General features: G+C 58.0%; 1 protein-coding gene across 1 annotated transcript in view; it reads left to right on the top strand.

Moving 5' to 3' along the window:
• NAT10 (N-acetyltransferase 10 (GCN5-related)) overlaps positions 1-10832 on the top strand; it is a 31503-nt gene extending 20671 nt beyond the window's left edge. The window contains exons 18-28 of the mRNA XM_015559019.1: positions 573-689; positions 1459-1592; positions 1770-1818; positions 3817-3913; positions 3997-4107; positions 4919-5091; positions 5589-5708; positions 6483-6581; positions 6958-7031; positions 7723-7806; positions 10084-10832. Coding sequence (XP_015414505.1) covers positions 573-689; positions 1459-1592; positions 1770-1818; positions 3817-3913; positions 3997-4107; positions 4919-5091; positions 5589-5708; positions 6483-6581; positions 6958-7031; positions 7723-7806; positions 10084-10192 — 1167 coding nt within the window. The 3' untranslated portion in view covers positions 10193-10832. The remainder of the gene's footprint in view (positions 1-572; positions 690-1458; positions 1593-1769; positions 1819-3816; positions 3914-3996; positions 4108-4918; positions 5092-5588; positions 5709-6482; positions 6582-6957; positions 7032-7722; positions 7807-10083) is intronic.
• Positions 10833-12739: the final 1907 nt, after the last annotated feature.

The following is a 12739-nucleotide window of genomic DNA, read 5'->3' as shown; positions in this document are numbered from 1 at the left end:
TGCAGTGTGCATAGGAATTTGTTCATAGTTTTTTTTAAACTATAGTCCGGCCCTCCAACGGTCTGAGGGACAGTGAACTGGCCCCGTTTAAAAAGTTTGAGGACCCCTGGGTTAGCTGGGGAGACATCAGGTTTGGGCTTGCTGATCTGTGGTCCAGAAATCCCAGCCAGCCTTCCTCATGCCCGATGGCTAATGGGCTGTTCTTTTTTAAAAATATATATATTTTATTGATTTTTTACAGAGAGGAAGGGAGAGGGATAGAGAGTTAGAAACATCGATGAGAGAGAAACATCGATCAGCTGCCTCCTGCACACTCCCCACTGGGGATGTGCCCGCAACCAAGGTACATGCCCTTGACCGGAATCGAACCTGGGACCCTTGAGTCCGCAGGCCTACGCTCTATCCACTGAGCCAAACCGATCAAGGCTAATGGGCTGTTCTTGATGGGCTTAGGCCAGCGGTCGCCATCCAGTGGTCTGCGGACCACTAGTGGTCTGTGAGGTCTGAAAGGTTGTCGACCACTGGACTAGAACTTCTCTTCCTTGGCCGTTTCCCTCCGTGCTTGCTCACAGATGGGCTACGGCAGCCGAGCTCTGCAGCTGCTGCAGATGTACTACGAAGGCAGATTCCCTTGTCTGGAGGAGAAGGTCGTTGAGACGACACAAGAAATTCACACCGTCAGCAGCGAGGTAAGCAGCTCTGGGCTGAGCTGGTTCCTGGAGGGCCTCCCGGGTCTGCAGGAGCACCATCGAGGCTAGTGAGTGGCCTGGGCCTGTGCGTGGAGCAGGCACACAGAGCTTTGGAGGAGCTGCTGCTTGCTTGAGCCTGACGGTTGCGATCTTCAGATCAGCACCATTAGCATCAGCTGGAAACGTGTTAAAAATGCAAATTCTAGAGTCCTGCTCAGACCTCCTGAGTCAGACGCTCGGGCGAGGCCCCGTAATGTGGTCGTAACAAGCTCCCAGGTGATGCTGATGCAGGTTCAGCTTCAAACGACCCCCCGGGTCTCAGTCCTAGGCTCGGCCTCGGACTCCGTCCTTCTCGGTGAGCGTGGTTAACCTGGAGCTGGGCCGCTTTCGCACACGCGCTGGAATTTCCCATGTGCCCGTTGGTGTGGGGCATGGGTTATATTTATGGTCAGGCTCAGACGTGTGTCACTTCCCAGTGACAGGCCTGGACCTTCAGCCTCCTCTCTGGGACCTACCTTGTCTGTCTGTGAACCTGCAGGCACGTCTAGGCCGCATGGCTCTTCTGCATGCTGAGCAGTGCACGCTTACAGGGGCCGGTGAACTCAGGATGAGCCCTGGGCTCGCTGGGGCTCCTCTGTTTTGAGAACCTTGGGAACAAGCCAGGCAGCCTGTCCTGCTGTTCCTGCTCCGTCTAGAGCCTGGAGTGCCGTGCTCGGGGAGGTCCCTGACCTTGCCCCCCTCGGCCTGGCGGCCCCCCTGCCTCCTCCAGGCCGTCAGCTTGTTGGAAGAGGTCGTCACTCCCCGGAAGGACCTGCCGCCCTTGCTCCTCAAACTGAACGAGAGGCCCGCAGAGCACCTGGATTACCTGGGAGTGTCCTATGGCTTGACCCCCAGGCTCCTCAAGTAAGGGTTTGCCTGTCTCATCCCCCCCCTTGGTATCTGAGAATGAGGGTTCTGTGGGCTGTGCGCCTGGTGTTGGTCCAATGTGCGTCGACTCCCTGCCCCCCTGGCCCTTCCCAGCTTGGTCTGCCAGCTGCTCCCAGAGGGCGCACAGTGACTGCTCCCTTTGCGTCTTTGCAGGTTCTGGAAACGGGCGGGGTTCGTTCCTGTCTATCTGAGACAGACCCCGGTGAGTAGGCGCCTAGAAGGGGGGTGGGTTTGTGGTTACAGTGGGGACGGGCCTGTCCTTGCAGAACCCTGTGCCCGCCGTGTGCCGAGCAGGTGCCCCCGCCTGAGGGCCACCAGAGCAGCCGTCCCCCCTGACAGGCACTGCGCTGCTCTCCCCGGTGCGCTGGGGCTCCATGCTTGCCGGTGACATAGCCGAGGCCCTCGTGCACTTGCTCAGCGAGCTCTAGAAGCCTCTAACTGGGGCCTCCCTGGATTTCTTTAAAAAGTTAAAAGTAGTTTTAGGGAAGAGTTCATGACAGAGCATAGAGGTTGTTATGGAAGGGGAGAGTGTGTGACTCAACTACCCAGCCAGGGCCCTGACAGTGTAACTTTTTTTCTGAGTGTTTTTGAAGGGTGGGTGATTGAATCTGAAGGTGAGGAGCCGGCAGATGTGGAGGGCTGTCGGTGCTTCTGTTCAGTGAGTGAATAAGGAATGACAGCTATGAAGGTAGGGACTGGACGTGGAGACAAGAGGGTGAGTGCTTGGAGTCCTCAGTGTTTAGGGCAGCGGTTCTCAACCTGTGGGTCGTGACCCCTTTGGCGGTCGAACGACCCTTTCACAGGGGTCGCCTAAGACCATCCTGCATATCAGATATTTACATTACGATTCATAACAGTAGCGACATTACAGTTATGAAGTAGCAACGAAAATAATGTTATGGTTGGGTCACAACATGAGGAACTGTATTTGAAGGGCCAGAAGGTTGAGAGCCACTGGTTTAGAGGAATGAGGAGCAGCCGGGGAGAAAGTCGGGGTTTGGTGTCACAGGCCGAGGTCAACCAGTGCTTCAAGAAGGGGAGTCATTTGCTATTCAGAGAGCAGTTAAGAGGAAAAGCAATTGGCCGTTGGCCCTCCCAGCATCAGTGATCCCACTGAGAGCAGCTTCACTGGAGTGAGGGACCCGCGCGATTGGAGAGAACGGGCGGTGAGGGAGCGGACTGAGCAGATGCGTCACATGCACAGCAAAAGGCAGCAGAGAAACAGGGCAGCTGGAGGGAGACAGGCAGGCGGGCCTATCAGATGGGAGCTTCTGGAACATGTTGGTGTGCTGCAGGGGAGAATCCTGCAGAAACCACGCAAGTAATTGTAATGGACAGGGAGGGTCTGGTTGTAGGAATGCAGGCCTTGAGGAGGTGAGGCGGTAGGACCGGGAGGGAGGAGGAGAGGTGGCCACCTCATCCTTCCCAAGGGGGAAGGCAGGGAGTGTGGGTGTGGAAGGGTTGACTGCTGATTGACTTGGGTGGGAAGGAGGAAGTTCTTTTCTGATTGCTTCAGTGTTCTCAGTGAGAGGAGGTCATCGGCAAAGAGGAAGGGGTGCTGGAGGCTTGATTTTGGAGGGTGCAAAGCCAGTATGTAGGGTGGTGCCCCTTTGAGAGGTTGAGGCTGGGATATACACTTGGAGTCGACTACAAGGAACGTGGATCATTGAGCTCAGTGCGGCCTCAGCATGCGCTTGTGCTGTGTGCTGCCGTTTGTGACTGGATGCTGGCGTTTTGTTACACGGATGTTGAGATCCATTAGATATTTTTATGGTCTGGGCTTTGTTGTTCTGTAGTAAAAAGGGAAAACCTGTGGTCACCGTTTTAGCACCTAAAGAGGCTGCTCTTGCAAACTGGTTGCCAGCATGGAAACTCAGGGTTTCACACACAGTTTTTGCTGTAAGGCCCCGAAACACGTTGACTGGGTTGCGTGGAGTTTAAGCTGTGGTAACTCTGCGTTCATCATCTACCTGATGTGAGCAAGTGGCTCACCTCCGTGGTCCAGGGCAGCTCTGCTCCGTTGCCATGGCGTCTGCTCGGAAGTGTGGGAAGTGATGCCCGTGAGAATGGGAGGTGAGGGCACTCCTCCCGCTGGGCAAGGGGAAAGGCCGTGGGAGCACCATGCTTCCCTCCGAGCTCTTACCCGTTAACAGCGACGGCTGCTCAGAGGGGGTTCTTGGTGCCATTCTGTCTTTTCCAGAACGACCTGACGGGAGAACACTCGTGCGTCATGCTGAAGACGCTGGCTGAGGAGAGCGAGGCTGAGCAGGGGGCCTGGCTGGCGGCCTTTTGGAAAGGTGCGTCTGAGTGGAAGGGAGCCAGCGGGCAGATGCGGGGTGAAGGGGGGCTTCCGGACCCTGACTGTGGCTGCACCCCACAGATTTCCGCAGGCGCTTCCTAGCTCTGCTGTCCTACCAGTTCAGCACCTTCGCTCCTCCCCTGGCTCTGAACATCATTCAGAACAGGAACATCGGGAAGCCCTCGCCGCCAGGTGAGCTGGGCAGGACGGCGCAGGGCTGGTCGTGGGTTGTGTGGAAGGAGGTGGGTGTGGTGGTCCCAGAAGAGGGAGGGCCTGGGAATGGAGGGACCGGCTCTAGGCCAGCATCTGCTGCCCCTCCCGCTCAGCAGCCCTCCTCTGCCTTGGGCACCGTCACCCACGGTAGCTGTCTACGTAATAGGACTCGGGGGTGAGATCTGACTTCAGGGATGTCAGATAAGGCTATTCAGCTAGTGAGTCCTGGAACCCGACTTAAATCCTGTGCACCAGGTAACTCGCTCGGTGCCGAGCTGTGTCCTCAGGTGCGGAGCCGTGAAAGGACGTGCTGCCAGCCACCTGTGGCCAGCACAGGGACGTGTGCTGGGGATGATGAATTCTGTTGGAATATTTAAAATACCAGGAAATAGGAAGACTCACATTAACAGCTGTGGGCTTTTTTTTGTTGTTCTGTTGCTAACTATGCGTGTGCACGTTGTTTTGCCAGTTCTATTTTGAAAAACCTGCTCCTCGAGCTGGACACTTCCTGTGAGGCGGGTCCTGGGAAGTGACAAGTGGGACAGGGTGTTAGATCCTCCCCGCTGGGCCCCGAGCTTCCCCGGACCGGCTGTGTGGGCGTGGAGCTCCGCGTAAAGGCCCACGCCAGGGGTCCCCTCCCTTCGTGGCCCGGGGAAGGGTTGGGCTGCCTGGGGTGGTCGGTATCTTACATCGGGGGGCAGGTACTCCCCAGAGGCTGCTCTGGCTGAAGGCGGAGGAGCAGCGTTAGGGTGCCCGGGACGGCCCTGACCCGCCTGGCTTGCCCCTGCAGCCCTGCGCCGGGAGGAGCTGGAGGCGCTCTTTCTGCCCTATGACCTGAAGAGGCTGGAGATGTACTCACGGAACATGGTCGACTATCACCTCATCATGGACATGATCCCCGCCATCGCCCGGATGTATTTCCTGAACCAGCTGGGGGACCTGGCCCTGTCCGCTGCCCAGTCGGTAGGTTACTTGCTGCCCGTGTGCTGGGTCTGGCGCAGTTTACGGGCGGGATGTCCGGTCGAATGTTTTGACGTAACTTTGTGCATTGAACTCCTCGAGGTTCTGATCGGGGGTGGGAGGGGGTCTCCTCTCCCAGTGGTGCAGGCGGGGACACTGGGGCTCTGAGGTTGAGTCCTGAGCCCGGCCACGCAATTGGCAAGGAGGAGCTGCATTCGAGCCCACATCCTTGTGCCCTGTGGCCTTGGCTCGCTCTCTCCTTCAGCGGAGGCTGGGAGCACCCACACCTCTCAGCGTAGCTGTGAAGCAGCTGTTTTCAGGATAAGTCAGTTTGGGGGTTTTAGGAAGAGGGGGCACTTCTCAGTAGTTCCAGTAACAGGATGAAAGAGAAGATTCCAGAATGACCATGGCGGTTGATCACTGTGGTCCAGAGCGAGCTGTCTCAGTGCTTGGATGGGCAGGGCCTGCCCCGTGGCCACTCAGGACTTCCCATCTTCCAGGCTCTCCTCCTGGGGGTCGGCCTGCAGCACAAGTCCGTGGACCAGCTGGAAAAGGAGATCGAGCTGCCCGCCGGCCAGCTGATGGGGCTTTTCAACCGCATCATCCGCAAAGTCGTGAAGGTACCCTTGGCCGAGGGCGGGTTGTGGTCCATTTGGAATGATGTGACAGCCTGCTCCCTGCCCCAGGATGACTAGATCTTAACGTTTGGCCACATACGCTGCAGATCGTCTCTCACAGGCGCATGTGCTCATACACACACACACACACACACACACACACACACACGCACGCACCCTGGAGAAATGGGGCTGCAGCCCTATCTGCAGTGCTCCCTCCAGGGGGACCACTGCTGGGAGCTGGGGATATGCAGTCTGTGTTGTTTTTTACACACGTATATACAGTGGGGCCTTGACTTACGAGTTTAATTCGTTCTGAGACCGAGCTCGTTAAGGAGGTCGTTAACTCAAATTACTCTATCAACTCAATGCAAAAAATCAGCTGAGAGATAGCTGGTATCTCAAAAAACTCGTTAGTCAGGACACTCGTAAGTCAAGGCCCCCCACTGTATTTTTACTGACTTCAGAGAGGAAGGGAGAGGGAGAGAGATGGAAACATCAATGATGAGAGAGAATCATTGATCGGCTGCCTCCTGCACACCCCCTACTGGGGATCAAGCCTGCAACCCAGGCATGTGCCCTTGACTGGAATCGAACCCGGGATCCTTCAGTCCGCAGACCGACGCTCTGTCCACTGAGCCAAGCCAGCCAGGGCGTGCAGTCTGTGTTTTTATACTCTTGCCATGAACACACGCTGCCTCAGCTATGTTGAGCTTGTGCTCAGGACGGGGTCCCTGCTGCTGCTTCATCTCTGCTTTCTGGCCGTTGTCTTTGCAGCTGTTTAACGAGGTGCAGGAGAAGGCCATTGAGGAGCAGATGGTGGCCGTGAAGGACGTGGTCATGGAGCCCACGATGAAGACTCTGAGTGATGACCTGGTATGCCACTGCTGAAGGCCTTGCGAGCGCTGACGGGGAGCCCGTCCCCTTTAGCAGGAGTCCGCGGCGCTGACCGTGCCCGGTGGTGTTGATCTTGGGTGCGGGAGACCTTCCCTCCCTGCGTGTCCCTGCCCTGGATGTGCTGAGTGCACAGGGGCCTGCTCTGCCTCCCACTGAAGGATGTGTGTGTGCACCAGGCCAGCTCTGCTGTGAGCCGTTGGCCCGTGTAGGCTTTTCAGATGCACCCTGTGCGTTCACGTACATTTAGTAAGGGCCGCCTCCTGCGTGGGAGTAGGAGGTGTCTGCTCATAGGGGTGATATTTGCGATTGGCCCTCTGCTTAACTGACCTGCTCTGTCTCTGGACCTTGCCCGCAGGATGAAGCAGCAAAGGAATTCCAGGAGAAACACAAGAAGGAAGTGGGGAAGCTGAAGGACATGGACCTCTCTCAGTAAGGCCCTCTGCTGCCTGGGGACAGCGAAGGCTGCACTTTGGCTTCTGGCGCCTGGAGAACCTGCCGCAGGTCTCCTGTTCCTCACCCGGGCCCCGGAGCCCTGGAAGCTGTGTTTCATGGGGTCACCTTAGAAGCACTGAGAGCTAAAATCCTCCTCCTTCACTGTTGGCTGTGCCTCGCTGGCCTTAGTCCTGTAGTTGCTGGGTCATTGCTGATGGTGGCTGTTGGACACGGGAGATGGGGAGGTGGCCAGGAGGTCACTGGGCAGGGTTCCAGGCTCTGCTGCCAGCTGTGCAATATCAAAACCTTGACTTGCCGGGACTGCTAGATCCCCCAGAGGTGGGCGAGGTGGGCGGGAGAGGCACAGTCCAGGGTTGGCGGCACGTTTGGAGGTGGGAGTGAGCAAGAAGGTGGTGGGCTGACAGGAGGCGGCTTTGGTGGTCAGTTAATCAGTCAGGGAGGAGTTGGGTGCTGCCTCCGGTGCAGGACTGTCCTGTGTGGCCCCGCTGGGGGGCCGCTGACCTCTGCCCCCTGCAGTGCTGTCCGCTGGGCCCTGCTGCTCAACGCTGATGCAGCTCGGCCTGGCATTGGGGCAGGATGTGTCTGACGGGAATGTTGTCACTGTCCTGTTTTCTTGTAGGCATCCCCTTTTCTTTTGAGCCGGCTCTGATATGTTCTCTATTTTTAGATACATAATCCGTGGGGACGATGAAGAGTGGAATGAGGTCTTGAACAAGGCTGGGCAGAACGCTTCGATCGTCAGCCTGAAAAGGTGGGGCCCGTTGGACAGTCTTTCTTCTGTGCTTCTCTAGTAACTTGCGTTAGGAGAGCGGTTGGAACAGACTCTGAGAGAAACATCACGGTTCTTCCCTCTGCGGTGGCGGCTTTGGTAGCACCTGCTACAGGCCAGGCAGCGCTGTCTCCTGGCCCGGACCTCAGCAGCCCTCGTGTTCCCTGGATGGCAGGGGAGTTGGAGGGGACAGTCCCAGACCTGCCAGGGATGAGCGCTGCCCGTGGGCTTAGCGCAGCGTCCGTCACCCGCAGAGCAGCATGGGTGGATGTTTGTCACCATCACTGCTGTGACGATGAAGTAACCAAGGCCGGGAGGTGTATCGTAACTTCCCAGGAGGCTCACAGCTGTAAGGGGCAGGGCCGGCGCGGGGCCAGGCTTGTCCACCGTGGAGCCCGTGGCTATAGCTGCGCTCTCCTCCCAGCCAGCGGGCCTCAAGGTCTGGGGTCTTAAAGTCCCTTTATAACAAAAGCTATTGAGGGATCCCAAAGGGCTTGTGGGCTATTTATATTTCCGATACCAGAAATTTTAATTACTGAGAAATTTTAAAGAATTTGTTCATTTAGAATTAATGGTCCAATACCGGACTCATGTGTTTCGGTGGTTTTAAAGTGGCGTGGTTTTACCTTCGCATTGATCTGGAGATCCTGCAGTCTTTTGTGCTATCATATGTCTTGTAGCCTCTGGAAAACTGAACAGTGTGAGCATAGAAGTGAAAAAGGCACATCATGAATTAGCATTATATGAACATAGCTTGGGCCTGGGCACCCTGGCAGGGTCTTGGGCAGCCTAGGTGTCCTGGGACCACTCTTGGGAAACCCCTGTTCCACGTGGTGTCTCGGCGAGGGTTATGTTTGTGGATGACCACGTTTCTGGCTGGCACCTTCGTTGGAGTTTCCGTGGGAGAGAACGTGTCCTCCCTGCCCGGGGCCTCTAGAGATGAGGCTCCCACCGCTGTTGGGGGTTGGTGTGGGGTGAGTTCGTGCCATTGGCTGGTCCCCTGAAGAGTTCATTTGGAAACGTGGAAGGAGGAAGTCCTGTGAGTGGGAGCTGTGGGTCCCAGGAGTTAGATGCTCGCTCTGCGTCTCCGCACATCGCGGGTCTCGAGGGAGCCGGTCGGTGTGGGCTCACCCCCACGTGCTCTGAGGTGGCGCAGAGCCTGTGCAGCGTGTGCTGGCCTCCGGTTTGGGCAGAGTGGCAGATGCAGCAGGGCCCACGATGGCTGTGGCGAGTGAGGCCCTGACTGGCACCGACAGCCGGGGCGTGCATGGCCGGGGGAAGGCTGGTCCGCGCTTACAGAGCGTGGCCGCTCCTGCCTTGGCTGGGCTGTCCCTGCCGGTGAGGAGCCCGGGCGGCAGCTCCGTGCTTGAGGGCTGAGTCCATGCTTTTGGAGGTAAAACTCTGACCTGTCACTGTATATTCTTAGAGGCCTTGCCTTCCTTCCCTTTTCCCTCCTGAGTGGTCAGGTGATGTTACTGGCCCTGGAGAGCCCTGTTCACCCTCCCGCATAGGGAGGTACTTGTGCCCGAGCCTAAGGGGCAGGGAGGAGTGACCCGGGCTGATCTGTCCTCCAGGAACCCGCTCGCCACCGAAATGTGTAACCCGAGTTGGTGCTCCTCGGGCTTTCTTCTTGTTCAGGAAAATGAAATAATAGCGGCCCCTCAGGAAGTGGTGTAGGGTTTGCCTGGAGTCTCACGCTTTGTGTTAGGGGCCCTGGGACAACGTGTCTGGTTTCCAGGGTGATCCTGAGTGGTGAGTGGTGGGAGGGAATCTCCCTGGCGATGCCTTAGAGTTTTCTTGGGGTCTTGGGAGAGGGGAGCGTACAGGACTCCGAGAGAACTCAGACTTCTGATACTAAGACGTGGATTTCTGCCCTGGCCGGGCGCTCAGTTAGTCAGAACATTGTCCATACACCCAATCAGGGCACATACCTAGGTTGTGGGTTCAGTCCCTGGTCAGGGAATGTACAGGAGGCAATTGATCCATGTTTCTCTCTCACATTGATGTCTCTCTCCCTAAAACTAAAAAAAAAAAGATGTGGATTTGTCCCTTTACCCACAAGAGCCCAGTGAGGGCAGGGGCCGGGTTGCTGTGCTGTCCCCGGGCCCCGACGCTGCCGGGCGTGCGGACAGGCCTGCAGGGACATCCGTGTCTGCCTGGGTCTCCCGCTGTTTCGGGGATGGGACCCCTTTTCAGACCCAGCAGAGCTGCCTGTGCACCGTTCATTCTTTGTCCTTTACTGCTGTTCTTTCCCCCCAGCGACAAGAAAAGGAAATTGGAAGCGAAACAAGAACCGAAACAGAACAAAAAGGTGAAGAACAGAGACACGAAGCACAGAAAGGACATGAAACTGAAACGGAAGAAATAGTGGCAAGAAGCTTGGGCCTCAGCAGCTGACTCGTAAGGAGACACCCTGACTCTGAACCGACTCCGGCTCGACTGGGCCGCGGCCCCATGGAAGGCAGCGCGGGCCCATCAGCCCCGCAGCCAGCCTGGGACCCGGTGCCCGCGTGGGCGTGGCTGGAAGCACTCGCCGCCGAGGGGGTCGGCTCGGACCTCGCCGGGGCCATCCTCTGTCCCTGCTGGGGTCTGCCTCCTCCCAGCCGGGCCTGCCTTTCCCATAAGTTCATGTTTGTGTTGGGTCCAGCTTTTTCCCTTCCCACGTGTGTGGGAGCCACGCCGGCTCTCGTCCCTCCTCAGGTGTTGAGTGCGCTGAGTGGTGATGCCCGGACGCTGCCGGTGGAGCGCGGGCCTTGTCATGGACTTGTCCCGGCCCCTGGCCTGGGCCGCGGGAGCCTCCGGTGGCCGTGGGGTGCCGCCACCCTCACTCCTGGCTCCCGCAGGCGGCCGCCAGTGCCCGATCTCCTGACTCAGGATGGCTGTGGCTCTTGAGTCCCCAGACTTATTGCTTCATCCATTCGGGGAAATACGTTGGGAAAGACTGCTTCCCCGGCCGGGCTGAGAGGGACAGAGGGTCTATTTTTAATAAATAACATCTAGAAAGCTGCCGCCTCTGGGTACTCATGGCTCCACGCAGGGGAAGGTGCGTCTGGCCCTGTTGGTTCTGGGGGTCTTGGCTGCCGGGAGGCTGTGGGGGCGCTGGAATCGAGGCCGAGGTGGGGCAGGGCGGCCCGGGCTGACATCCCAGGCGCCTGTGGGGCAGGTGGCAGGCCCGGCCGCGCTCACTGGTCACTGAGGGACGTGGTGTGTGCCTGGGGGCCAGCCGGCAGTGCCTCTCCCCCAGCTCCTGTCAGGTGGTGTGTCCCTTCCCTCTGTCGGGGGCACATTATGTGGTAGCTTCACATGTACTTTGGTACGTTTGACGGCATCTACTTTCCGGTCCCAAATCCGGTACTGCTACTGAAATGGCCCCGAGGTCTCTGTAGGGTTGGTCCTGCTCCATGTCGCCCAGGCAGGCAGCTCAGTGGTGCTGTGGTCTGTGTCTACTTTGTGGCTCCCTGGCCACATCCATCTCCAGCTTCTACTCTGTTCTTATTTTTACCTGAAAAATGCTTGTGCTTTGGTGACTAATGTTCCTTGCTTTTTCGTAAATTTAGGTCTTTTGTGAGTCAAAATAGATTCTTTCCTCAGCCCTGACACGTAACCAGAGTCCTAGACGGCCAACGCACAGACAGGGAAGTGAAGGGAGCCTCTGCATCCAAGAGGATTAGACTCACGGCCTGGGGACTCGCGGCCACAGGGGAAGAGCACGCTGTCCCCTGCACCTGTGTCCGTGGCGAAGGGGCCTTTGGTCTCCTGGCTCTGCCGCTTCCTGCCTGAAGACCCCCGTGAAGCCTGCGTTTGCTGAGAGAGGAGAGAGGAAAAGAACTCTGATCGTTTTCCTCAGAGGGCTGAGCCTGCCTGTCAAAGAGGATCTCCTTGGGAGAGTGGCCGAGAGCAGAGTCAGAATCCCAGATGGGCTGAGCCACTCGGCCCACATCCCCAGGGCTGCTCTGCTGGCCCAGGTGCAGGGAGGCGCCCCGAAGCCGACTGCCTGCCTTTGACACTGGCTCTGCCCTGACCCTTCCTGTGACCCCTCCCGCTGCCTCGTCCGCATCTGGAAACGGGAGTGACCGTGACAGCACGCTCCCAGCCGGGGTGAGGGAAGAGCTGAGAACAGTGCCTGGCTGACAGCGAATGCTCGCCACGTCTGAGTTCTGTGGCCCAGAGCGGCAGGGGAGCTGCAGTTACCACCAGTGCTGGCGACTGAATAGGACCGGCTTTGTCCTGCACCCGCCACCTGAGCTAGAAGAGGAGTCCTCCCGGGGAGCAAGGAGCGTGCATTCGCAGTCAGACCGTCCGGCCGCACGTCCTCCAGCAGCTTTACTTCTCAGATGGCCTTCCCTTTTGCACACAGAAAGCAAGCAGACGTTACAACGCCTGCTGTGCACAGTCCTGGTCCTTGTATTTGCAAAGCGAATGTTCCTAAACAGGTCCCCTGCACTTCACGGCCGTGATCTTGGGTTCTCCTCCAAACCTGAGAGCACGCCCGCCTCCCCAGGCCTCGCCATCTGGCCCCCAGACAGTGACGTCTGTACAGCTCGCATCTCTCGGAACTCTCACTTGTGAAATGAATGCTGTCACCAGGATGGGAAGGGGCTGGAGATGCCCCAACAAAGGAGGTTCCTACGTGGTCTCCATCCCGGCGAGTGGAGCCGGGAGGGGCTGGAGGGGCTGGTGCTGGCCTGCTTCAGTGTCTCCACTGCTCATCTGGCCCCACAGTCCCCAGCGCCCAGGAGAGGACACAAAGGGGGCCGTGAGGCTGGGGGAGGGGAGGAAGTAAGTGACTGTCACCTTGGAAAAATGTGGACTCATTATCTGAGGCCATTACACCAGCCAGCGGCCAGCCCTGGGCCAGCCTCAGGCCTGGGGGAGGGGGTGGGGCTGGCATCCCCTCGGGCCCTCAGACCAGAGA

Source organism: Myotis davidii, unplaced genomic scaffold (genome assembly GCF_000327345.1).
Source record: "Myotis davidii unplaced genomic scaffold, ASM32734v1 scaffold94, whole genome shotgun sequence".
NCBI classification, from domain to species: Eukaryota; Metazoa; Chordata; class Mammalia; order Chiroptera; family Vespertilionidae; genus Myotis; species Myotis davidii.
This window is presented reverse-complemented; position numbering and strand designations above follow the sequence as displayed.